Source organism: Thamnophis sirtalis, unplaced genomic scaffold (genome assembly GCF_051295495.1).
Source record: "Thamnophis sirtalis isolate CommonGarterSnake01/CBP01778 unplaced genomic scaffold, rThaSir2_p1.2 scaffold_7, whole genome shotgun sequence".
Taxonomy (NCBI): Eukaryota; Metazoa; Chordata; class Lepidosauria; order Squamata; family Natricidae; genus Thamnophis; species Thamnophis sirtalis.
In genome coordinates, this window is record NW_028261387.1 from 1,788,234 (window position 1) to 1,816,140 (window position 27,907).

Below are 27,907 nucleotides of genomic sequence, written 5' to 3' on the forward strand. Positions count from 1 at the left end.
GAGCCGATCAAGATTGAACTCCTGGCAGTAGGCAGAGTTAGACTGCAATACTGCATTGCAACAACTGCACCACCACAGCACACTAAAATAAAATAAATTTGAATTTGAATTTACTTTATTTGTATGCCGCCCTTTTCCCTGAGGGGACTCAGGGCGGCTCACAATTCAAAGGGGGGGGGAAACAAACGAGTTACAGAACATAGAGACCATACACAGCTAAAAACACAACAATCATACCATTCGGAGTTGGGCTGTAAGTCTTTAGCCCCAGGCCTGTCGGAACAGCCAGGTTTTAAGGGCTATGCGGAAGGCCTGGAGGGTGGTGAGGGTACGAATCTCCACCGGGAGTTCGTTCCATAGGGTCGGAGCAGCCACAGAGAAGGCTCTCCTCCGGGTAGTCGCCAGTCGACACTGGGCGGCTGATGGAATTCGGAGGAGGCCTAGTCTGTGGGATCTTATTGGTCTAGTGGAGGTAATTGGCAGCAGGCGGTCTCTCAAGTAACCAGATCCAATACCATGAAGGGCTTAAATAGCTATACTCAACATAAACGTGTGCTATGGGTTGATCAAGGACAAAAAATGATGATCATTCTTATCAGTATTTATATTTGTATCATGTCTGCAATGTGATACCTGTAACTTTTTTTTTCACTGCTACATTCAACAGCTGTGAGAGCTGACCGAATGCGCGGAGGCCGGAACAAATTTGGACCCATGTACAAGAGGGACAGGGCCCTGAAGCAGCAGAAGAAAGCTCTCATCCGAGCGAATGGACTCAAACTAGAAGCCATGACTCAGGTGATTCAAGCAATGCCCACTGATCTCACGATATCCTCTGCCATCCAGAACATCCATTCTGCCTCCAAAGGCCTACCTCTCAACCACACAGCCTTGCCTCCCACAGACTATGACCGAAGCCCTTTTGTAACATCTCCAATTAGCATGACAATGCCGCCACATGGTAGCCTACAAGGTTATCAGAGCTACAGTCACTTTCCAAGCCGCGCTATCAAGTCCGAGTACCCTGATCCTTACACCAGCTCTCCGGAGTCGATAATGGGCTACTCTTACATGGATGGTTACCATCAAACAAGCTCGCCAGCGAGTATTCCTCATCTGATTTTGGAACTCTTGAAGTGTGAGCCTGATGAGCCCCAAGTCCAAGCTAAGATTATGGCCTACTTGCAACAAGAGCAGGCCAACAGAAGCAAGCATGAAAAGCTCAACACTTTTGGGCTTATGTGCAAAATGGCTGACCAAACCCTCTTCTCCATCGTCGAGTGGGCCAGGAGTAGCATATTCTTCCGAGAACTTAAGGTACGTCATACAATTCTTTTCATGGGATGTGGTCACTCTGAGAATGATACCTAAATTGGATGAATAAATGAACAAACAAGAGTTTTGGTATAAGAAAATGTGGTTAGCCTTTTTGATTAATCCAGTGTTTCTCAACCTTGGCCACTTGAAGATGCCCAGACTTCAACTCCCAGAATTCCCCAGCCAGCGAATGCTGGCTGGGGAATTCTGGGAGTTGAAGTCCGGACATCTTCAAGTGGCCAAGGTTGAGAAACACTGGATTAATACAACTTATATTTGTGCATTGTTCTTTGTGGAAAAAAGCTGTTTGAGAGAGACATTTCAAAATGTTATGACTATTTTGATCTCACAAATTGTCTGTGAAAGAAGCTGGTTTGGATGTTTAAGTCAAGATTTTTTTTTCTAAAGCTAAGAAAACTGGGGTGTGTGACTCTGGGATCTCGCCTGACTAATTATGATTATAGGCTACTATTGAATAACAGCATTCATAGATATAGACCATTAGTGGTTTGCCAATATTTTTTTTTACTACTAGGTTGGGTGGACTCCTGTGTGCACCCCTGCGCACACACAACGCTTCTGCGCATGCACAGAAGCATCCGGGTGGGTGGGTGAACCCTCCCACTGCTGTAAATCTTGTTTTGCCCGATTTTGGCCTAACTGGCAGCAACCCACCTCTGATATAGACCAGCAGTGAGTACAAAAAGTTAATTAATTAACCACATTTATATGCCGCCCAATCCCGAAGGACTCTGGGCGGCTTACAAAAATAAAGAGAGGAAAAAAAAGACACATAACGAGCACATAACAAAGAAAAGCCATCCCTTTGCTGCCCTATTGATGCCCTATTGCCATTGGCTTGTTTCTTGGAAGGTAGAAAAAGAGAGCTATTGATAAAGAAACAGACCAAAAAGTCCCTTGTCAAATACTTTGGAAGCAACATTGGGAGAAAAGTATTTATAGATCCTAGTATACGACTCCGGAAAGAAAGGATTAAAAGTATGAGCTAGAATGGACAATTTATGATCCCCAGATGTTGCTAGAGCTTCACTGGCCAAGCTGACTTGGGTTTCCAGAAGTTGAATTCCAGAATATTTGGAGATTTTCTAGGTTCCCACTCCTATTAATCGACCCTTTAAGCTATTATCAATGAGTCATAAAACCAGGAAAAAAAATTGATAAGCATCCATGAACATTCAACTATACCGCAAAATAAGCTATGTATACATGTTATATAAAGTAACAAAATCCTAGTTCTGGGATCAGATATATTATGAAATCAGAGTTACTCTTCTGTTAGCTGGATTCACTGAGCAAGGTACTCTAGAAAAAAACGCATCTGTTAGACAGGAGAATAGTAAGAGTTATATTACTGAAAATAATATTGTACTTTGCGGGGTCCATAGGTGCAGTATATTCAAGATGAAATTCAGGATCAACAAATATTATATATGTGTTTGATATATAATTGTGTATCCTGTTAGCTTGTAGCAACTCCGGAGTCTTTTAAAAAGGATGCAGCGACAAGTCTCAAACAAACAGATTGCTGAAGCCCAACAAAAATCCATATTCTAGAGTAGCAGGCTAATGAATGGTGAACAAACTGAGAAGGAGAATCAGAACAAAATCATTACTGAATGTTTCGGACCGATAGAAGAAAGGATGTAGGTGGGAAGATGGATTGTTTTAAAGGAGACAACTGTGGGGAAGTGGGGAAACAGGATTGCAATCCATTGATGATAGGGCAAAGGACAATAGGATTAAATAGTAATTACATTATTGCCTATTGCCAAGAGCCTTACTTTCTCTTTTTCCTAGAATTTATAACACTCTCCATTCCAAGAGTTTATTTTCCACCACGTGTCACATTTTGTCTGCATGTTTATTTTATTTATTATAGTTATTTTTGCTACCTCAAAAGAGCTTAAGAGGATTTTTTAAAATATATGTAACGTGCAGTTGAATAATTTGAATGGAAGTATGTGGGGAAGAGAAAGCAAGATGAAAACTGGGTTAAACTGAGAATTTAAAATGCTACATTAAAGCTGTGGAAAATATAAAGACCCAGCATTGCAAAGAGAGTTTTTGGAAATCGTATTTTGTAACTGGATTTGCCACTACAGACGATCTTCTCCATTTACCTGGGCTATAGGATAACTATTGAAATGCATATTCCTTTGGAAAAGAAACAGTGTAGAAGCAGATTACGATCAGAATATCCAATGCACATAATTTACTCATTCAATTTCGATGTAGCTAATTTTTTTGAAAACTATTTTTAAGGAAATCTTCCCCAAACATTTGTGGACAACTAATCTAGAAATTCCCAATGTATGGGTTACCGAAGCTATGGGCTATCTATCTCACACCCTTTTGGAATGTTTTGCATAATCAGAAGTCCCTGTGTTGATAATAAATTATCACATGATGGCGTACAGCTATATTTTTTCCCCTCTTATTAGCCTTCTCTGCGCTTGAAAGGTTTGCAGATAATCTTTTAGTTTTTATATGAAAGAATGTTAGAGTTGATTAAAGTCATGGACACCATTCCCGAAGAAATATTCAAGAGGTAGGGCCCAAATATTGATGGGAAATAGTGAGGATGGAGTATTCAAATGTCACTGCATGTATTGGATAGAAGTCATAATGTCACATGCATTTATTTTGACTTCATCAGTCAAATAATGCAGAAGGTTTAATTTGCATCAGGATGTGAATGAAATACAGTCCATTCTTTGCCTAACGTACTCAGTGCTATCATGCATTATGTTAATCCTCTAATTACTTTGTCTACAAAGAAACACCGTAGGTGTCTTCACGGGGGCAAGCACCAAAGTGTGCAGTGCAAGGCTGAGAGAGAAACTCTGGCCCTTGTGTACCAGTATGTGACATCACGACACAAGTATGGAAACGGCAGGTCTTGCATTGTGACATTGCAATGCATGTTTCGTCATGGGGGTTAGGTACAGACCCTGCGAGCATATCTTTACCTTCATTCTGGAAATGGGCATAGAAGATATCCTGAACGCAAATGTTCCAAGTGGGAACATTTTTTTAAGAGAATGCTCCCTTGTTCATTTTTTATTCCCATCAGCACTGTCCTCAATTAAATCCAAAGCAGCACATACATGATAGAAATGACCGGCCAAATTTGCTTAATTGCAGCATGATTATGGTGTCATGTGCTCCCAAAGGACATCTCAAGGACATCCCTAAATCTCTGCCCCCTTTCTGTGCTATTATGTCCCACTGGCTTCCCCATCTATTTATGTTAGCCAACGCAATAGATTTCGCAACGGATTGTTCTTGAAACACCATCTTCTTTTATGGAAATGTTAAATGCCCTGGAAAGTTTTAAAGCTGCTGTTCCAGACAGACCTTCAGTTTCCTTCCTTAATTTTAGGAAAGCTCCTTTTTTTAGATTAATGAACAGATTTGGAATATTAAGGGCCCAACAATAATTAATTGTCCCGGAAAGAATTTTCAGATGCACAAAATAACTTCTATGACGGGTATTGGCCAGTTATAAAAACATTCCCTTTATGATGAGATTGTGTATCCCTGCTTTTTAATTAAATCAACCTTTTAAAAAGATTAAAATCTGGAAGGGGCTTGGGGGGGCTTTTGTATAACTATAATGGCATCCCTGAATACCACATGTTATATCCCACCTTAACTAATGAGGAGATCATGATAGCCACAGCACTGAAGAGGCAGGGAGGGATTTCACTGGTTTTTCCTTTAAATGGGGATGACAATCACAAGATTCAGGCAGTTTTCAAATTACAGATCATCCTCCACTTAGGACCACAGTTGAGCCCAACATTTATGTTGCTAAGTGAGATATTTGTTAAGTGAGACATTTGTTAAGTGACTCTTGCTTCAATTTGTGACTTTTCTCACCAGATTGGTTAAGTGAATCACTGCAGTTCTTAACTGCAGTTCGTAACACCGTTGTTAAGTGAATCTGGTTTCCGCTGTAACTTTGAACGGTCTCTAAATGAACTGTTTAAGTCAAGGACTGCTTGTACATAGCCTTGCTCTCTCCGTATCAGCCTCCCTGGGCCAATTATGGCCAAACTGTAAAGCAAGGAATCAATCTCTCTCTTCTATACATTACGGACAATGAAATAATACACATTGAGATGAGGTATAAAAAGAATATGGATGAAATTTTCTAGAACATTTGTTTTGCACACCCTTGAATAGAACTTGACTAGTGAATGATTGAATTTTGAAAATATTAAGACTAATTAAAAGAATTAAAAAGTTGTTTTAGGGACTTTTTAAAGGCAGTCACCCATCCAAGTATTGTTCAGGGTCTATCCTGCTTATTTTTAAGTTCAATCATGGCCAGCTAGATGCTGCTAGAATATCTATTTACACATGTCTACCAATAGCATTTTTAAGACTAACAATACTTAGTCCTTGTTGAGGTGGATTTCTTTCTTTCTTTCTTTTTTAACATTTTGCCCATTTTAAATGATTGATGTCAGGAGACAGAAGAAAGCAATATCCCAATTCCTTCTGTCTCTTGAATTACTTTTACAAGGGGTAGAGAGGGTGGGAGAGAGGACGGGAGGGAGGGTGAGAAGGAAGGGAGGGAGTGGACTGGGAGAGAGGAGTGGTAGAGGGGGAGGGGAAGTAGGGTAGAGGGGGATGATGGAGGGAAGATAGAAAGTTGGAGGGGGGGCGAAAGAAAGAGGTGCATGGAGAGTGGAAGAGGTATATTGGGTTTCTATTTTGGGGGGTATTGTTGACAAGAGGATTGGTTATGTTTATTGTTTAATGTTATATGGCCCCGGTTATGCACAGTATATATGTGACTATGCAAATAAAAAATGGAAAAATAAAAACACATTTACAGTGAATTACTTTTACAAAAGACTAGCTTTCTAAGTTGGTAGGATTACAAATTTTAGGCTTTTTTTAGTGGCAGCTTCAGCCATTATTGTTCCCCGAGGTAACCTGCAAATGGGATTTGGTGATAAGAAATACATATTAAACTGTCTACCAAATGAGATAGGTAGGACTTCTCATTCTGTTTAAGAGCAGAATGGTTGTTTCTGTGGTGTATGGATAGTAATCCTAACCTCACCTTTATGAGGTTGATTTGATTTATGCATCACGCCAAGCTTGTTTTTTTCCAGTATAATGTGAACTGTGACTGTAGTCATAGACTGCAAAACAGAACATTTATGATTCAACCAAGATTTTAGGGATTTAACCTTAACAGAATAACAGAGTTGGAAGAAATTTTGGGCATCTTCTAGTCCAACTCCCTGCTCAAGCAGAAGTTCTTATGCCATTTCAGACAAATAGTTGTCCAAACTTTTCTTAAAAACATCCAGTGATGGAGGACCCACAATTTCTGAAAGCCAACCATTCCACTGGTTAATTGTTCTGACTGTCAATAAATTTCTTCGTTCCAGGTTGCTTCTCTCCTTGATTAGTTTCCATTCATTGAGCCAAGGTGGCGCAGTGGTTAAATGCAGCACTGCAGGCTACTGCTAGATCAGCAGGTCAGCGGTTCAAATCTCACCGGCTCAGGGTTGACTCAGCCTTCCATCCTTCCGAGGTGGGTAAAATGAGGACCCAGATTGTTGGGGGCAATATGCTGACTCTCTGTAAACCGCTTAGAGAGGCCTGAAAGGCCTATGAAGCGGTATATAAGTCCATTGCTATTGCTATTGCTATTGCTATTGCTTCTCGTTCTGCCTTCAGGTTCTTTGGAGAATAGCTTGACTCCCTCTTCTTTGTGGCAGCCCCTGAGAGATTGGAACACTGCTATCATGTCTCCCCTAGTCCTTCTTTTCATTAAACTAGGTAAAGGTAAAGGATCCCTTAGTCATTCCAAACACTAGGGAGTGGTGCTCATCTCCGTTTCAAAGCCGAAGAGCCAGCACTGTCCAAAGACATCTCTGTGGTCTTGTGGCCAGCATGACTCAATACCGAAGGCACATGGAGCGCTGTTACCTTCCCACCAAAGTGGTCCCTATTTTTCTACTTGCATTTTTTACGTGCTTTTGAGCTGCTAGGTTGGCAGAAGCTGGGACAAGTAACTGGAGCTCACTCTGTTATGAAGCACTAGGGATTCGATCTGCCCAACTGCCAACCTTCTGATCGACAAGCTCAGCGTCTTAGCCACTGAGCCGCTGTGTCCTTTTCATTAAACTAGACATATCCAATTCCAGCAACCGTTCTTCATATGTTTTAAGCCTCCAGTCCCCTAATCATCTTTGTTGCTCTTCTCTGCACTCTTTCCAGAGTCTCCACATCTTTTTATATTGTGCCACCAAAACCACATACAATATTCTAAGTGTGGCCTTACCAAGGCATTATGAAGGGGTACCAACATTTCACGTGACCTTGATTGTAAAATTTCCAAGGTTAGGAAACCCTGTCTTAGAGTGAAGTCAGTGGTGGGATTCAGCCAATTCACACCACTCGGTTATTAACTTTCTAAGCAGTTTGGTGAACTGGTTGTTGGAAGAAATCATTAGGGCAGAGAACCAGTTGTTAAATTATTTGAATCCCACCACTGAGCGAAGTGCTTAGGATTTTGACTGCTTTGTTGTTGTTGTTGTTGTTGTTTTGCCATGCCACCATTTAAGATTGTGTCAGTAAAATAGGAATCAAACAGGATAATGTGGCAAACGATAGCATTTATGGAAATAATCTGGAAAGATTATTTTTTTAAAAAAGGTTGGCGAGGTGGAGTAAAAGCTTTTAGCAAAGCTCTTTCCTTGTTGCCTCAAGTTCTAGTTCTGCTTTCAGCAACTGGCAACAAACAGAAATCTCTCTTCCTTGACATGAAAGTGATATCTGCATTTTTTTCCCCCCTCAGTTCACAAGGGACGTTCTAACAAAACATGCACAGGCTGTGTCTACCCCGAGAGTGAAGTTAAAGGCTTTGACCAAATCTGGCTCGTTGGAGAACGGGAAGCTTTCTGTGAAAATGAGTTTCTAAATAAAAATCTTGGATCAGAAACATCTTAATGATGATTTTAAAAAAAGCGTTGAGGCAACAATAAACAAAGGAAATATGCATGAATAAAGTGTTCTGAAAAGCCAGGCAACAAGTATTTAAAGGCTATAAATACCACCTAAGATAGGTCACTATTATTAGCAAAGGTTGAACAAAAGAAGACATCCAGAAATAGATGCGATGGCCTGAGTAAGGGATAGCATGAAATGTCTTGTTTAACCTTACGCAGATATTGTTGCCATAGCATAGGAAATGGTTTTAGCTGGCTCATGAGTTCTGTGGAATTGAAGGATGTTTCCACGTTGTCCGTTTGCCAAGGAAATTCCTTTACTGGCCTGTTTGCTAAACAGAGGAAATATCAGCCTCCGGGACTGTCATTGGATGAGATGGGAACATCCATCTTCATTCTGTGGCTGCTGCGTTGTTGATTTGCAGGCTTGGAAGAGTCTTCTAGAAATGCATAGGGATATTTCATCTTGATGTTGCACTTTTATGAGTGCCGAAGGTTAGTAGTGTTAAATAGTAGGAGGATTGGTTGCAAAAATCATAATACAATATAGCAACAACCTGCCCCCGGAGCTTCGTATAATCCCTGACCTCCAGTCCTTCCGATGCGCCCTAAAAGGTTGGCTTTTCCAGCAAGCCAGCCTGGCCTGAACAAAACAAAACAAATTATTGATCACTGTTAATTTTAATTTGGATTATTTTTTTAAAAAAAATGTCATTGTCAATTTTAATTGGGTTTGAGGATATCCTATTTAATTTCTTTTTTGTATGATGTGTTTCTTTTAATGTTGTACGCCGCCCTGACTCCTTGGGAGAAGGGCGGCATATAAATCGAATAAACCTAAACCTTCCAATTTGGTCTTGTGTGATTGTCACATGTTGGGTCACAATAGCACAACATTTGTAGCCATGTTGCTGTTGTCTTCAGATTGCATTATGTGGTTCCGTAAAGAGGGGGGGTTGGAGCTCTCGACTTACGTTCTCGACTTACGACCACAATGGTTGACAAGTGAGAAATTTGTTAAGTGAGTTTTGTCCCATTTTACGACTTTCCCTTGCCACGTTTGTCAAGTGAATCACTGCAGTTGTTAAATTAGTAACATGGTTGTTAGGTGAATGCAGCTTCCCCACGGACTTTGATTGCCAGAACGATGCAAAAGATGATCACTCGACCCTGAGGCATTGCATAAATATGAACCCCGTTGTCAAGCATCTGCGCGTGTAAATGACGGGACCATGCAATGGTCGTAAGTGTGAAAAAATTATCATAAGTCACTTTTTTCAGTGCCGCTTCACCTTCGAACCGTCGCTAAATGAAGTGCTGAAAGTTGGAGTCAATTTTGGATGTGAAAATTAGGTGGTGTGATAACTAACGTAAAATAAGATTTAGGCTATATTTGTATCCAAATCCGTTCAAGGGTGGATGGAGCTGTTTTTTTTCCCGTACTTCCACTAGAAGCAATCTTCCAGTAGGCAAACATGCTCAATATAATCCCAGCCTTTGAGAAAGATACGGAACATCCCAGCACGCTGATAAAGCTTTCCTGCGTTCCAATAATAAAACCGGTGTGTCTTGTGTACCAGCCGTTTCCAGTTCCTTTGTGGCAGAACAACTTGTGAAGCAAAAAAACTCACTCCTCAGTAACCAACCTGCAGTATCAGGGAGGCAGCCGGGAAACAGATGTTCACCAGGCTATACAATTTGTTGTCACTGTCAATATTGCATGGCCCTCTTCCCAACGGAAATTGTTTGTGGATGGGAAAGAATGTGAGGTTGGGGGCAAAGGGTGGGGGGGGGGGAGAGAGTCATATCTCAAAGGGGTTTATATTTCTCTCTCTCTGGATGCAGAGCCCACTTTGAGGAGGTAATTGTGGCACTGGAACAGCCTCAGCTAATCATAATGAAATGCATTGGCAGCTTAGATTTGATTGGCACGTAATTAATATATATTTGCCCCCAAGTTTACCTGTGTGCGCTTCTTCTGTTTTCTCTGTTCCCGGAATTCATTGGAAGCCAAATAATCCATCCAAATTTCAACATCCTTTATTCTAGTTGATTTTAGTTGGGGGAGGTGAGGACGTACGTTAAATTTAACAACGGGGGGGAAGATTTAGTAAGTCCACAGAGGTATATCGTTCAAACGCAAAAAAAGGGCATTTTTTTTTTAAAAAAAATGTTGTGTTTTAAATGTTGGCTGTGGTAAAAAATAATCTGCCTTGTTCGGTTGCAATGGAATAAAAAGCTTGTATTGAGAAATCAATACAGTTTGTGTACGTTCTTATAAAGTTCTTTCTTTTTTTTCCATCACCACATAACATCATTCTCAGAAACTCGTAGTTAGCGGCGGAAAAAAAATGCAGGAAACATATTTCCAAAATATGATATAGGTTTCCCCGTCCATAAGTATTTTATTTTTTAAAAGCTGTACAATATAATTTACAACATAAATGTTAGGCACAGTTTTTAGGTCATTTGGAGAATCAAGTTATGGTTTCTCATTTTATGTGATTCCATTTATACGACAGAATATATAAACTTTATTTTTTTTAAAAAAAAAGATTTAAGATACTAATTAGCTGATCAAAGATAAACGCCAAGCAATCACAAAGTAGTCCTCAACTTATGACCAAAATTCAGCCCATTTATGTTGCTAAGTGACAAATTTGTTAAGTGAGCTTTGCCCCATTTTATGACGTTTCCTGCCACATCTATTAAGTGAATCATTACAGTTGTTAAGCTAGTAACCCAGTTGTTAAGTGAATCTGGCTTCTCCGTTGATTTTGCTGGTCAAATTTTGCTTGCAAAAGGTGATCACGCAACCCTGAAATGCTGCAACTGTCATAAGTACCAGCCAGTTGCCAAGTGTCCAAATTTTGATCACGTGACCCTGGGGGTGCTGCAATGCTCATAAGTGTGAAAAATGGACAGAAGTTCACTTTTTCAGTGCTGTTTGTAATTTTGAATGGTCACTAAATTGTTGTAAGTCGAGGGCTCCCTGAACACAATAGATATTTTGATCTAACGTTCATCTATCGTTACAAAGCTCAAATATGGGTAGAAATCATAATATCATAAACATAAGAATTTGCTTTATTAGAAAGGCATTTATGCTTATTGGTTTGGTGGAAGCATTCTAAGCCAGATAGATTAATGTATATCATTTAGTAATGTTTTCCACAGGATACAAGAAGTGCTTTTTGTTGGAAGAAAGTGAACTTCGGAGTATATTTATCTGCCGTATCATCCTTTTCAAAGATTGTTCAGATTTCCAGAAATCTTCATAATGATAGACATAATCCCAGAGAGTATTGTTGACAGTAAACGATGGTTTCATTAAATGATTTCCGTTAGATGGGCTGTTTCCCTCCTTCACTTTCTATTTTCATTTGTAGTAAGAACAGAATAAATAAGCACATGACTTAGATGATGGACAGGAGAGATCGGAAAGGATATCTTTTCACAGTGTGTGAATGTTGTCTAATGCAGATATTAACCTGGCTTATTTTAAATCAGGGTTTGCAAATCAAACATTAAAGTCTTGGAGAATGTTGTTTATTTTCTCCTCTCATTGATAGGTTAAAAATTGTCCTTCTCCTTCTCCATCTTGTTCTTGTTCTCCTTCCCTTCCTCCTTCCTTCTTCTGCGCTACATATGTACTGACACAAGGAATGATTAACACAAACCTCCTTCCTTAACCATCATTTGAAAACTCACTTCGAACCATGGCTTCAGCAAACTTAGAAGTGATGTCCGGACATGGTTGTTAACTTCCTGGAGGAATGGCAAAATGAAATTTTGGTGGTAAATGGAGGAGAGCAAGGCAAATAATTTCCAGTAAATTAATATTTTGTTTGTACTGAAACTCAACCTTTTTCAAACTGGCAAAATCAAAACAATAATTTCGGATATTGACTATGTGACAATCATATTCTTCTAGAACTACAATCTTGGCATATTATAGTACAGATTGTCATTCTCGGGAACTTTTAGAATGGTATTTAATTTCAATTTTTTTAAAAAAATGTTTTTATTTTATTAAATGTATTGTGTCTGCCCACTCCAAAAGACTCCTGAAGAGTAACTTAGATGTTAAGCTGGAGCCAACCTTAGCTCCCACCGTTATTTCTTATTTCTACTGTAGTTGAACAAATTGTATAATGAGAAATAGTATAAAGCATCCTAGTCAGATTTCCTGGGTCATGCAAATAGCAGAAATAAAAAATCCAATGTAAGTATATGTCTCTCTTTCTTTTAAATTTTAGCTGACTATTCAGTCTTTCCATACCTCCCATTTCTACTTTACTGGTAATCTTAAAAATGAGTTTTTGGCAAGGTGTTATTATTATATAATTTTCTATGCTGTCGAGTCTTTGAAAATCATGGCAAAGTACGATGGCCAGGGGTTCACTTACTTTCCTCATCGGTTTGCAAATGTGAATGCATGTGCCACCTTTTGCACATGAACAGGAGGTTATGCGTTACGTCATGGCGGATGGGCGGAGCCTCCCACCACCGCCGCTACTGGTTCACCTGAACCGGAAAGAACTGGCTGAATCCTGCCTCTGATGATGGCATATTAAAGATAGAATAAAGAGAGGCAATTTGGCCTAGTGGTTAAGGCTAGAAACCAGGAGACTGTGAGTTCTAGTCCTACCCTGGGCATAAAAGCTGGCAGGGTGATTTGCGGTCAGTAATTCTCTCTCAAGGCCCCGTGACGAGATAGTCAATTCCTGTCACAACCAGTGAATCAACACTCATTTGATCCAAAAAAGTTGGACCCTGAATTTGTAGGAAAACACTATGAATAATAAAACGTTAAAGACAGAATAACAATTTAGAATAAGAAGTAACACAACCAACAGACCAAGATCACGTGTAATTTATCAACCTGATAATGAGTGAACAATCATATCATAGTGGCAAAGATTACCCACTAATGTCCGTCTGGAAAAGTTTCAGCCGTGAAGGCTTCCACGATGCTCTCACTGAGCCAATAGCAGTCTACAGAGAAGAGGGAGAAAATCTTAAATAGAGCAGGATTTATGTAACAGGAAAGAAACAGGCATTCAGGCACATTAGCATATTTTGCCTGCAATGGTTTCTCAATTTAAGCTAAAACTAGGTAGAATTCCCAAATTGTGTTAATTCCCGAGAAAATGGGATAGGAAGAGATTTGAAATGTAGCCTTGTGAATAGGGAAGGTGCATTCTTTCAGTCCTTTTCTTCTGCTTTTCCTCTTTAAAGCCATTTTTCTCACAGCAGAGTTAATGCTAATGGAACCCACAACAGAGGAAAACAACCAGAGGGAGATTAATACAAATTAATTTTCTCTCCCAAACCCCCAGTTTGCTACATCAGTCCAATCCCTGCTGTACTTTATATTTCCTTCCCGTCTGATAACACAGCTTTGACTCTTAGAAACGCTTTTGTCGTATATAAATTTTGCTGTCCAGGTTTTAAGATCAGTCTTCTTCAGAAATGACACTTTGAGGAAGGTTTAAACGAAGCCTTCCCTTAGCCCAGTGTTTCCCAAACTTTTGACATATAGCAATAGCAATAGCAGTAGACTTATATACCGCTTCATAGGCCTTTCAGGCCTCTCTAAGCGGTTTACAGAGAGTCAGCATATTGCCCCCAACAATCTGGGTCCTCATTTTACCCACCTCGGAAGGATGGAAGGCTGAGTCAACCCTGAGCCGGTGAGATTTGAACCGCTGACCTGCTGATCTAGCAGTAGCCTGCAGTGCTGCATTTAACCACTGCGCCACCTTGGCTCTTATGTGTACCCCTTCTATAATTTTTGTAACGCTGAGTACCCCTCATAAAAAACATATGCTTTAATAAAAATCAAGATGTTCGGACATCTTCAAGTTGCCAAGGTTGAGAAACACTGTTCTAGAATATAATAAATACATAATTTTTTGCAGAAATAAGAACAATCAAGAAATGAGCCACATCAGTGCACCATAGATGTGCTGCTGTTAAAATCTACAGAAAAAGATGCATCAGGCAGTTGTGGAAGGGCTGATTAAGTATTTTATTAAATTACTATGTCAATGAAGATTCTCAATCATCCAGGTAGAGTTGTCTAGAAGCTGAGTCCTAGCAACTAAACTTTCTTTCTTTTCCTTTTAATTGAAAATGCTTTGTAGCTTCTTCAGTCTGAGCAACTTGGTTAAAGGGGCCCCATAAATGTCCTCCAGGATAAATGTCTCAGTCATCCAAGCCATGGTTGTCCCAAAGGTTCCTTTTTACCTGGAAGATGTTTCGCTTCTCATCCAAGAAGCTTCTTCAGTTCTGACTTCTTCACTCCTGCTTGAGTAGAGGGGGTTGGACCAGAAGATCTCCAAGATCTCTTCCAATTCTGTTATTCTGTTAACACTTCTGTCCAGGGACCCCAGCCCTCTAACCCAAGGCTGGGACAACAGCTAGGTCTTCCTAGCTTTTCAGAATGCTGTCAGGTTAAGAGCCACGTGGATATCAGGGCGATCCTTATTTCAGAGGATAGGCATTACAACAGAGAAGGCATCCATCCTGAGCCCCAACAGATATGCCTTATTAGACAAGATGTAGATAACTGTGTTGAAGCCTTTTATCATATTAATATTTAAATCTAAAATTTAAAAAGTCTACAATTTAGAAAGGCCTAAAGGAACATTCTAATAATTGGCATCTTCCTTATATAAATTCTTTTATATACTTCTGGAACTTCTGTTTGTTCCATTAGAGAAAATGTGTAAGTACAGTTCAGTACACATTCCCTAACACTTTATTTTGTGAAAAAGCAAATTAAAATAGAGAACCAAACAATTTGTGCAATGCCACGGTCCCATTTCCGTCTGGGGATGCACCATTTCAAAGGAAAGAAATTAGGCATTTTATTTCTCTGATATCTAATCTAATTGGACTTTCACTCCTTAAAGAACTTGAGTGACTTAGAAGGAACTGCAATAACATTTACATTTAGAACGTAAATTTCATCAGCCAAGGTGGCGCAGTGGTTAAATGCAGCACTGCAGGCTACTGCTAGATCAGCAGGTCAGCGGTTCAAATCTCACCGGCTCAGGGTTGACTCAGCCTTCCATCCTTCCGAGGTGGGTAAAATGAGGACCCAGATTGTTGGGGGCAATATGCTGACTCTCTGTAAACCGCTTAGAGAGGGCTGAAAGGCCTATGAAGCGGTATATAAGTCTACTGCTATTGCTATTGCTATCACCACCATATCTGAGATCATAATGGCAGATAATCATTTATGAAAAAGAACAAAAAATAAATGTCCATACCAGGCCAGCTGTTAACGTCACAGCAGGGGCTGAAGGAAGGTTGTATAAGAACTTTCCTTTCAACTGCATCCAGCAGAGAAATCTTCGATGTACAAACCAGCTGGGAAATTTCGTACATTGTACAACTTGAATTGTTGTATTGAAAATAGAAATTAATTTTGATTAAGCCTTATTCCTTTCTAGGTAACCATTTCCTGAAATTTAGGGTCATAACTTTGCTTGGCATATATGTATAAAAACAGGATTTTGTTCCACATTAAGTCTTTCGGGGGCACGAAGATAATTTCTGTTGTCTGTAAATCCCTTTGTAAAATATTCCTTGAAACGCTTTTAACTTAATCTTAAGAAAGCATGTGTTGTGGGTCGGTGTTGGTGGGTGTACATATGCACACATACACGCACATACGAACACTCCGACAGATTTATAAGATTGGGAACATTTTGAAAATAAGACCATACCGATTCATAATTCAAAATATTTCATAATTATGGTTACATTGTTTGCCAAGACACAAACACATTACGGAGAGAACCTGTATGCCTATTTTCTAGCTCTGTATATATATTTTTTAAATTACATCTGCCAAAAAAAAATCAAGGTCAGAGATCACCTTGAACTCCATAATTTTATACTTGATTTTCCATTTTAAAAAATGCTAACAGTTGCAAGGATGGAAAACTATGTATTGTGAATGTATTATTAATTAATCGACTATTTCTTTCTTCATCAGACTAGCTGCATCATATTTGCAACAAGAGATACACTATTCTGTAATTGTAATTTTAAAATTAAAAGCAATAGTGACTTATTTTTTTGTTTTCCTAAACATATTGATAAAGTGTGTCTCTAATCAGAATTCAAACATTTTAGAGCAAGTTCCTAAGTGGCTCCTGTATCACCACGCTATAAGTATACATTTCACAAAACAGAAAAAGGAAAGGAATCTGGTTCGTGGCATATTTTTCCCATTTGTGCATATGTATGTACGTACAGTATCTGTGAATGTGTTATTGTTATCAGCTTGAATCAATCTTCTGCGAGATGAAGGCCACTTCACTAAAAATGATGGATTATCTAACATACTAGTCCAGAGAAGGTTGTTATTTCTATCTCCCAGTTCAGGGCTAAGAGAGTGACTGTTCTAAAATCATCCAGCTAGTTTATGTGCCTAAAGAAGGAATAGAACCAGGGTTTCTCCAGTCCTACTCCAGCACCATAGCATTACACTACACTACCTTGTTTTTCACGTAGGGTGTGTGTGTGTAAGTATTTTCCTTCCTGTTCTCTGAACTATCCCTTCTCTCTGCCTCTTGGAGCAGTTATGGTGGCACTGTTTTTTTTAAAACCATCCTCAGGCTTAGTTTTTGTCTGGTTACAACTCCTGGCCTCTAGAAATACAAATCTCCAAATAGCAATAGCAACAGCACTTAGGCTTATATAGCAATAGCAATAGTTAGACTTATATACCGCTTCATAGGGCTTTCAGCCCTCTCTAAGCAGTTTACAGAGTCAGCATATCGCCCCCAACAATCTGGGTCCTCATTTTACCCACCTCGGAAGGATGGAAGGCTGAGTCAACCTTGAGCCTGGTGGGATTTGAACAGCCGAACTGCTGAACTGCAGTCAGCTGAAGTAGCCTGCAGTGCTGCATTTAACCACTGCGCCACCTCGGCTCAATATACCGCTTCACAGTGCTTTCCAGCCCTCTCTAAGCGGTTTACAGAGTCAGCCTATTGCCCTCAATGTGGGCCCTCATCAGTGGTGGGTTTCAAAAATTGTTCGAACCTACTCTGTGGGTGTGGCCTCCTTTGTGGGAGTGGCTTACCACCCATGTGACCGGATGGGAGTGGCTTGCCGCCCATGTGACCGGATAGGAAGATGCCGACGACACTTGTCAGAACCATCTTAAATGACCCCACACACAGCACTGGCATGCATAAGAATAGGATGTAAACTTGTTTTTTTTAAAGGCATCTTTGGTTTGCGTTAAAACAACTTCAACACACGCAATGTTCTGATTGCACCACAAACGCAGTAGTCATCCTTACCTTTCACAGAGGCACTGAGTTTTATAAATATGAGCGTGATAGTGTAGAATAATCATATCCAAGGACCAGTGGTGAGTTTCAAAAAAGTTTGGAACCTCTTCTGTAGGTGGGGCCTGCTTTCCGGGTCCACTGGTGGAACCTCTTCTAACCGGTTCGGTAGATTTGATGAACCGGTTTTACTGAATAGGTGCGAACTGGTAGGAACCCACCTCTGACCCTCATTTTACTCACCTCGGAAGGATCGAAGGCTGAGTCAACTTTGAGCCTGGTGAGATTCGAACTGCCAAATCCCAGGGAGCCGGCAGTCAGCAGAATTAGCCTGCAGTACTGCATTCTAACCACTGCGCCACCACGGCTCATGATGAGTAACATCTTGAGAAATAGAGCTCCACCTTGTACATTATTCATAGAACTGTGGCTAGCTGGTCCTAGATTGATGACAGGCTGCTTAGCCACCATTCAAAGTTGTGACAGATCTTCCTGGACATACTTACAACTTGGTTCCAATAGCTGTTTCTCAGCATAATCACTTGAATTGGCCCACAGTTACAATGTCTGGTGGTTATGTAATCATGTTTTATGATGTTTGTGCCTGAGATAAGCATTTACTTCCAGTTTTTAGCAAAACTGGTCCAATTACCCTGGCGTTCGCTTAACAACTGCTGCAAAAAAAATGGATAGATCATGTGGGTGACCTGTTTTATGACCATCACAACACACTATTCTCATGAGCCATTGTGGTTATAAGTCAAGGACTACCTCAGTGGTGGGTTTCAATTTATTTTACTACCGGTTTGTTTGTGTTCTCGAGCACATTCACACTCATGCGACGCTTCTGCACACGCGCAGAAGCATCCGGGCGGGTGGGTGGAGCCTCCTGCCGCTGCTACTACCAGTTCACCCAATCCAGGGCGAACTGGCAGAAAACCCACCTCTGGACTAACTGTATATGCATGACTCATAATACCAAGATGTTCCTTCCGTCTTCCTCTTATATTCAGTATAGTAAAAACTGCTGGCTGTATTTCAGATTGTTCTGTGTTAGAACTATGGGCAGGTCCATTACACTGAGATTTAACATTGTAGGAAACTCGAATGACCCAGGCTGCTCCAGGGAGGCTATTAGCAACAGCAGAAGGTTATAGCCAAGGTGGCGCAGTGGTTAAATGCAGCACTGCAGGCTACTGCTAGATCAGCAGTTCAGTGGTTCAAATCTCACCGGCTCAGGGTTGACTCAGCCTTCCATCCTTCCGAGGTGGGTAAAATGAGGACCCAGATTGTTGGGGGCAATATGCTGACTCTCTGTAAACAGCTTAGAGAGGGCTGAAAGCCCTATTAAGCGGTATATAAGTCCACTGCTATTATAGCTGTCTATAACACACACACACACACACACACACACACACAATGAGAGAGAGAGAGACCTTTATAATGCTGTCTATTTCTACAAGCCTATATGCTCCTCAGGTAAGGATCTTTGTTGTAAGAATAGGAAGGTGTTAAGAAGTAGTGTAAATAAGACTTCCGCTTGTAAATTGTTGAAGGGATATGAGATTGGATTTTTTGAGGGGGGGGTTGGAGAATCGCCCTAAGTATTTGGACAAGTCGTTTTCATCCTCTCCAAATAGAAAAAATATCTGTGGTTAAGGGTACTCTGGCTTCCCTTATCAAGAGAGGGAGGGGGGAGTTTTCAGAAAAGGGAACAATTCATGTATTGTTTAATATCACTTTGCAAACCGCCACCACCCCTCCCAAAGTCAGCGACGGCTCTCTCCGTGTCTCCTTTTTTGATCTCTGGCCGTATTTTTCTCTGTTATGTCATAGAGGTCACCTGGCTCGTGTGTGACAAACTGCCTGCATAAGTCACAGTGCCAGCGGCGGAGATTTGTAACCGCGTCCCTGGTCCATTGCCTTTGAATTATTTCGCAGGCCCTTTACTTCACATTTGCACTCTGCCGGAAGATGAACAAGGGAAGGGAGTGAGACCAAGGGCAGGGTCTCCTCCTGAAGGACAAGGGGAAACAGGTGGAAGGTTAATGGCCGTAGAGCGTATCCGCAACCCCTCTCGGGCTTGATATATGGGCCACGAGCCTAAAACAGGCATTGGCTTTCAAAGATATATTATTTCATTTGAGGGGAGACATTCTGGAGATCCTGCATTTGTCTGCTGATAGATGATACTCTGTCCACAATTGGTTATGGCGTGTGAGTTTTCCTTGGGCCGGCTCCCGTACATAAAAATTTTCGCTGAGCTCTCCAACCTTTCACATGCCTTAAGGATGGGACGTGTGTGGGTTCTTCTGGCAGGCTGTAGGGCTGGAGTTTTTTGTGGATGCTATTTTAGTCATTCCTTTTGAAACACCAAGGCAAGTTTGGGGAGGGGGGGAGGGGGGAATGAAAGGCCCTTCTGTTCATTCATACATAACTTGATAAGGGGTGGCCTTGCGAAAGGAAAACAGAAACAATGTTAGGAATCAATTGTCTCCCTGCGCTGGGAAGAAGGAATCTTTAACGGAACGGCTTCATAGTGGCCGTTGCCTGCATCGAAACGCTTGGAAGAAACACTTTAGACTTCTAAAAATACAGACCAACCTTCTGTATTTTTGACAATTGCGGTGGCTTCTGTGTGAGATCTTATTTCCTTGCTTTTCGGCGTGACTGAACAAATAATCCTGATCCAGAAATTAGTTAAAAGGAAGTATCATTCCTTTTTCCTTTTTTTTTCCCCTCTACTTTAAAAGTTTATTAAGACTTGCGTGTTTGGAAACAATCCAAACCATCCCCGGGGCAGATCAAATTAGTAAGATGCTATACAAAGGATTACCGTGCACAGCTCTTCATGGAAGTTTAAAAGGAGTGGGCTTGCGTGATAACCCTTCATCTACCACCTCGTCAAAAGTTGGACAGAACCTTCCTCCTTCACAGAAGCTGGGAGACTTGGATCTTTAATGACTGCATCAGATTTCCTTTGGGAGATTAGATTGATTGATTGATTGATTGATTGATTGATTGATTGATTGATTGATTGATTGATTTATTTATTTATTTATTTATTTATTTATTTATTTATTTATTTATTTATTTATTTATTTATTTATTTGTCTTGTATGCCGCCCACTCCCGGAGGACTACAAGGGAAAGGGGGGAATGAGACAAAGACAACATATTAAAAACAAAACCAACATTCACAATTTCCGTGGAGGTAGATGCTTCTCAGCTCCCCCCAGCCTGCTGGAGCAGCCAGGACTTGGTGGCTTTGCGGAAGGCCGGGAGGGTAGTAAGGGTCCGGATCTCGACAGGGAGGTCATTCCAGAGGGCCGGAGCTGCAACAGAGAAGGCTCTCCCCCGGGCAGTCGCCAGCCGACATTGGCTGGCAGATGGAATCCGGAGGAGACCCAACCTGTGCGATCTAATTGGCCTGAGAGAGGTAATCGGCAGGAGGCGGTCTCTCAGGTGATGCATAGTTTATCCTACACTAAGATTACTGAAGATCCACTGAACCAAGATTGATATAATAGAGGATCCCTTGATACAATATAGAATTCCACTTTGTACTGTGGGAATTTGTATAGCTTGCATCTCTATGCTGGTCATATCTGCAACCTGTCAGGCTCCAAGATAGTGAAATTCCTTAACAGTACCTACATTAGGGGTGTCAAACGCCTGATTCAGCCCAGGGAGTGTTTAGTTATGGCACGCAGGGCCGCCCTGGAAACAGTGAAGGACCAGCCTGCGGTGCCTCTATTAGTGGGCTAAGTGCGGCCCTCCCAGGCTCTGTTTTAGGCCGCAATGGCCTCCTGCAGCCCTCTGCCAATGAAAACAGAGCTCCCAGAGGACTGCAGGAGGCCGTTGCAGCCAAAAACTGAGGGCCACATGTCCACACACCCACCTCCCGAGCTGTGTTTTCACTGACAGAGGGCTGCAGGAGGCCGTCACAGCAGAAAACAGAGCTTGGGAACCCATTTTCACCGGTAGAGCACTTGGGCCACTACAGGGCGCCCACAACATGAGTGATGTCAAGCTGACCACACCCACCTTGGCTCCCGAGGTCAAACACAACCCTGATGTGGCCCTCGATGAAATCGAATTTGACATCCCTGACCTATATGATTCCCTATATGCTAGCTCCATGGAACGCTCTCTGTATGTATGTTATTATGGGATTGGGTTTAGAACCAGGTCATACGTCACTAAAATTGGTTTGGATTATTTTATATTAACAAAACTGTGTTTGAAGGAAACTCCAGCTTATGGGCAGATAGTCCTCAACTTACAACCACAAATTGAGCCCAAAGTAAGACTTTTGTCAAGTCAGTTGTGCCCCATTTTACGGCCTTTCTTGCGGTTGTTAAGAGAATCATTGCAGTTGTTAAGTTAGTAACACGGTCGCTAAGTGAAGCTGGCTTCCCCATTGACTTTGCTTGTCAGAAGCTTGCAAAAGGGGGTCATGCGTCTGTTAGGGGCCACCACAGGGGCCTCCCTCGACACAAGTGACATCATGATGGCCTCACTCCCCCCTGTTCCACCCTCCCCTCGGTCAAACACAACCCTGATGCAGCCCTTAATGAAATCAAGTTTGACACCCTGGTTGTAGATGATTAGTCCCTGGAGGTTTTTAAGAAAAGACTGGACAGCCATCTATTTGAAATGGTATAGGACAGGGTCCCCTGCTTGGGCAGAGGGTTGGACTAGAAGACCTCCAGGGTCCCTTCCAGCTCTTTTCTGATTGATTGACTTAACTCAAGATTAAAATCATAACCTATTTTGCTTCTGTTACTCTGCATAGTAAATAATACAGAGTACATCCATAAAGTTTCACACATCTTGTCCTCCATTTTATAAACATGCTACTTTTACTTTCAATTTTCCCTTTAGTTTCATGAAGGTTGTTTAACAAAGAGCAACAATTATTCAAACAGCAAATTAAGCATGGCAACACCTATTTTTAGGGTTAATATGAAGCAATTGTCCAAAAAGCTCCATAGGAACAGCTCACTTGCTCTCCTCCCATCTCTCTCCTTTTGGCTGGTATTTCTTTCCAGCTATTATTTACTTTTAAACCTAGGCAAACAGCTCCTAATTTTCCAGTATATATCCGTGATAGTTATTGATTCATATTGTAGATGTATTTTAGAGAGACTTTAAAAGAATAATTTTTCAATGTGGTAATATGTAATGTTGCCATTCTTCAGCCTTCTTCCTTCTACCTTCTGAATGGGCAATAGGTGTTTTTGATACTTTGATCATTCTCTAATCAGCACATGGAGAAAATAGAAATTCACGCTGTATGAATTCCTTTGCCTCCTACATTAGAACACATTATCCTAATTATAGCGGCTATGAAATATATTTCAGTGCAGCATTTTGGTACTTACAAGAATAGTTGCTGTAAAAATAACTGTTCACCATTCTTAATATAAGTAAAACATGATGACCCATGACGACACCTACTGAAAATGTGAGAATTGTTGTCTATGTTGTTTATGCTGCAAGAAACATGCCCTTGAACAAACTCCTTAATGTAAACATCACAAGTCACCATGTGCAAATAGGCGGCAATATAAATCCCCTAAAAAAAAACTAAAAATAAACAGTTGGAAATTGTTGCCTTCAGAAATATTTTATTATTTTATTTCATTTGTTAATGTGTCCGATAACAGGAGTGTCCCTTAATGGCTTGCAAGCCAATTAAAAAAAAAATTAAAAACAGAAAAAATGCTAAAAACGTAAAACATTTTAATAAGCGAAGATCGAACGCAAATGCATAGTAAGTACTGCTGCCAGTCTATATAAGAAATTATCCCAATTGCATCGAGAGCCGTTGAATCGAAGCTCCATTATTGCATCCTAGGAAAACAAGGTAAGGTTGGGGCAATGCCACAGGGAAACCTTACGAGTATAAATTTTGATGCATTGTTTTTCTTTCTACTGACTTCATTGCTGTATTTCCCAAAACAGTAAACGGAAAATACATAATTTGAAATCCCCATTCAGTGCAGCCTATACAGACTTTCCAAAGTTGTCATGAACTCTTATTTCTAATGGGACAGGGAAAAAATGATTAACCAGACGAAGACCATCATACTAAATATATTTAATTAATGTAATCTGGCTTTCATTTCATTTAATTAATTAATTAGACTTGGGGTTTTTCCCTTGGCCCCTATGACTTTTTGAGTACAGCCCCCATCAAAGCCCCAAATGCAGTCAGTTGTCCAAACAGGTTGTGTACTTTTGAACTAAAAACCACTGAATAATTCATACGTCTCGAAGCTGTTCCATAATGGATATAACCAGATAGCCTCCGAGTGTGACTTAAAGATGCTTTAATGTTCTGAATTATAATGCTCAATTCGCTCAATTCTAGCCTTGTCAGTTTAGGACTACAGCATCTAACCAATAACCTCTCCAAGAGCGATGCCCTTTCTGTTCTCTGGATGTTTTCTGTTTGCTCAGTTCTACATTGGTTGTTAAGAGATATTAAAGTCTGATAAGATGAGGCCAGCACAGCCATAAACTTCAAAGAGATATACTGCTTTGTACAATTTTACCTAACCTCATTTCAGGCTACACTCCTCTTTCTGCTACAAGCATTGGGGGAAAATACCACCGTTGTAGGAGCGGCAGGACGATCTCTTACTATTCCCTCTCCCAGTCCCTCTTTCTAGATAATATACAGTTGTAAAAACGAATGATTCTCCATTCCCCTGGAGATTCTGCTGCATTTAGGTTAGACAAGCAAGCCAAAGGCTAGGGAGAATCTTTAGAGGAGATGGCAGCACAGAAAGAGATCCGAGGGCTTGTTAACAGGAGGGTGCAGCGTCCGAAGGGAAGAGAGCATTAGAGAGATCAGGAGAATTTGCTTTTTCTACTTGTTGCTTTGATAATGGATAAAAGGCCGTCGTGAAATATAAGTCACCAGCTGGGAATGGATAGTATAATCTTAGCAGAAAAACTGGTTGCCCTGTACTATTAAAAAAAACAACTTTCATATCAACCTTATCTATTGTGGAGAATACAAAGGAGTTGTTTATATCACAGACATCCTCCCTAATTGGAGAAGGGGACGGGAGGAAACCATCTTCCCTTCCCGTAGAGGAAGCCTTACAGGTTTTCTTTCAATTAATTTTTCATTGACCCTCCTCTGCTCTCTGACCAAGCACTCCACTGAACGAAGATTCCCATAATTCTACAGCATCGGGTGAAACACAGAGTCATCTTTGATGGATTTCAGGAGGTTGATCTGGACAGAATGATGAAGGGCCAGAATGCTTAAGGAATTATAACGGCAACTGAGTCTCCTGGGCATTTGCTTGTTCGATTCTTAATTTTGGCAAACGGTTCTCACTCCACAATAACTCCCCCCTCCAAAAAAAAACACTTATAAGAAATAACTTACTATACAATAGAGCAAACAGCAATAAAACATATGATAAGAAACTGCTGATAAAACTATATTCGTAATCCAGGTCAAGAGGTGGGACTCCTATTTAAAAGCTATCAAAGCATGAGAACACAACAGAGTGTGTGCTATTTGAAAGAGAACAATACATTAGTGGGATACAAGGAAAATACATCTAGATGTGTAATACAATGACTTGAAAGGATTTCTCTAATTTCCAAACACAGAAGTTATTAGAGAAGGGCATGAAAGGAAGATCTTAACTGGCAGACTGGTTCAGGTCAGAGAAGGAACAGTAACAACAGCCATGTAGCCTATTTTGTAATGGTTGATCTCTTTTATTGCTAAAACAGCAATGGTATCTGCTGGCCCATTTAATGAGCTAATCACTGCGCGCTGCATCTGATGAAGTTTCCGAGCATTTTTCACAGTCTATGTATAATACATTAGAACAATCTAGCAAAGGCTTATTAACATAGTCACACACACCCCTCTTTTATTTATTGATTTAGGCGATGTATATGGATGCCCATCACTCAGAAGTGATTCTTCAAATAGTGAAGCCGATTGTGAGCAAGTAACATTGGTGAAAAGCCATTAACGGCACGTCCAGTAGCTCTGATGAATTTTAGAGCTTTCTCTAGCTTCCTTAAACTGAAGGGCAGCACTGAAATACTACATTATCGGTCTGGCAACATAACAGCATCTCTTGATGCCTACAATGAGCTTCACTTTATTCATTTTCTTGCATTTCTTGCTGAATTGAAGAAATCATTCAAGACATTTACAGTGGCAATGTAAAACAGAGATATTTCCTTCCATTGGGTAACGACATTCATGGAATTTTTGAAGGGTTTCCTTCAAAAGTATGTGTGAATTATATATCTCCTTGGAAAAATTGGGGGAAAAAAGAGAATCTGGAAAAGTTGCCCAAGGCTTTTTGATCGATAGCACTGGGTTCCCTTCATCTTTTTTACATCTAGGGATTATAACAGCTGAAATCCATCAAGAACCAGGTAAATGTAAAAAGCACTCCGCCTTACAGGGAAACTAAAACAGATTAGATATAAGAATATCAGGAATAAATCAGACGTATTTTGCAGACAAGGCCTAGGAAAGCAGGGTTTCTCAAATTTGTAGAATGACATGGAGAGTTAATATGCAAGGCCAGTCCAAATTTACTCTACTGGTTCATCATCCAGCTCTATGATTGGCCCAATTACATCATTTATTCCCATTCTGGGCTGTAAAGAATTGCTTTCTTTGGCCCACTTCAAATTACAGACATTTCAAAGATAAAATCTTGTTAGAATTTAGAACCCATACTTAGATGCTGCTCGAGTTTAGTTTGCTGCACTAAACCTTGAAAATAAGAAGTATTGCTCTCCTCATGCTACTATAGATGTGTACCATTTTCATATGTCTACGGTGACTCTTTGCTACAGAACGCTGCAGTAGATGTCTATATGACTTGAATACTCTTCCATACTAAAATGAGCTGAACATTAGAACAAAGAGTTTTACTGGTTTTTTTCTTTTGTGAGTGTGAGATACTAGCTTTCCATGTATTAAGAATTTCCCCCCAATGATGGAGTAGACCATCATGTGCTCTTGATATGATGATACAGAAATTGCAGGTTTGTTCATTTACTCTTTGTAAGAACCGGGCTAAAGTAAACATTTGATTAAGCCATGATTGATTGTCGTTCTCTTTGGAATTTAATTGTATATTGGAAGAGATTTGCTACCATACCAAAATCTACTGAAATATCAATGTCCTTACAACACAACTGATTTGTAAAATATGAACGAGCTTTCCTTGTGAGGTCTTACATAAATTGATAGTTCTAATCAATCTCATAGGATTGGTATGCCCATAAAATGAGTTTTGGGGGGGGATTAGAAATAAAAATCTGATTAATTATTAAACATTCAAATCCCTGTAGTGTGAATATTTAAAATAGCAATGACCACTGTGATTATTAAATTAGATTAAGGATCCTCCCTTCCATAGTGTAACATGAACATCCTTGGGATAAAATACACTTTGCACTTTGCACTAAAATACATGTTGCACTTTGTAGTTTACTGGCCAAAATGCATCAAAACTGAACTGTAAGTTGTTACCAATTTTCATTTGCTTCATGTGGCACTAGGCTAGTAACCTAAGCCATACCTTCCCTATCTTAGTGAAAATGTTATGTGAAACCTTCAAAATTAGAGAGAGCCGAGGTGGCACAGTGGTTAGAGTGCAGTACTGCAGGCCACTTCAGCTGACTGCTAGTTCAGCAGTTCAACGGTTCAAATCTTACCGGCTCAGGGTTGACTCAGCCTTCCATCCTTCCGAGGTGGGTAAAATGAGGACCCAGATTGTGGGGATGATATGCTGACTCTGTAAACCGCTTAGAGAAGGCTGAAAGCTCTATGAAGCGGTATATAAGTCTAACTGCTATTGCTATTGCTATTGCTAAAATTCACCTCACCTGTCAGCTGCCATTTACCAAGGAGAGCTAAGGGTTAGAACAGCAACAGTAGCACATTTTCTATCTTTCTTGAAAATAAATTATGTAAACATCATAAAATTGTTAAAATTCTAACAATTGCTCATCAATATTGGCATTTGCCAAATTAGTATCATGAAGATCATACAACAACATTTTTTAACATTGAAACTTTGTATGTTCCGTTCCCATAATAACAATGTGCCTTATGGTTAGAAACAAGTTGATAAAGATACACTCAGATTCTCTTTGGGTAAATTCCCAGAGCAACTGAATGAATTTTAATCTTGAAACGGCTACAAAACTCTCTGGCCTGAAAGGGAAATGCTTTGTGGAAACTGGGCCACTAGAAACTTGCAT

General features: G+C 40.4%; 1 protein-coding gene across 2 annotated transcripts in view; it reads left to right on the plus strand.

Annotated features, from left to right (window-relative positions):
* The window catches only part of NR5A2 (nuclear receptor subfamily 5 group A member 2), a 123,361-nt gene that overhangs the window by 33,609 nt on the left and 61,845 nt on the right, over positions 1-27,907 (plus strand). For both annotated transcript variants that reach the window (XM_087719192.1, XM_087719191.1), the window contains exon 4: positions 668-1,317. In XM_087719192.1, the coding sequence (XP_087575318.1) occupies positions 668-1,317 (650 nt within the window). The remainder of the gene's footprint in view (positions 1-667; positions 1,318-27,907) is intronic.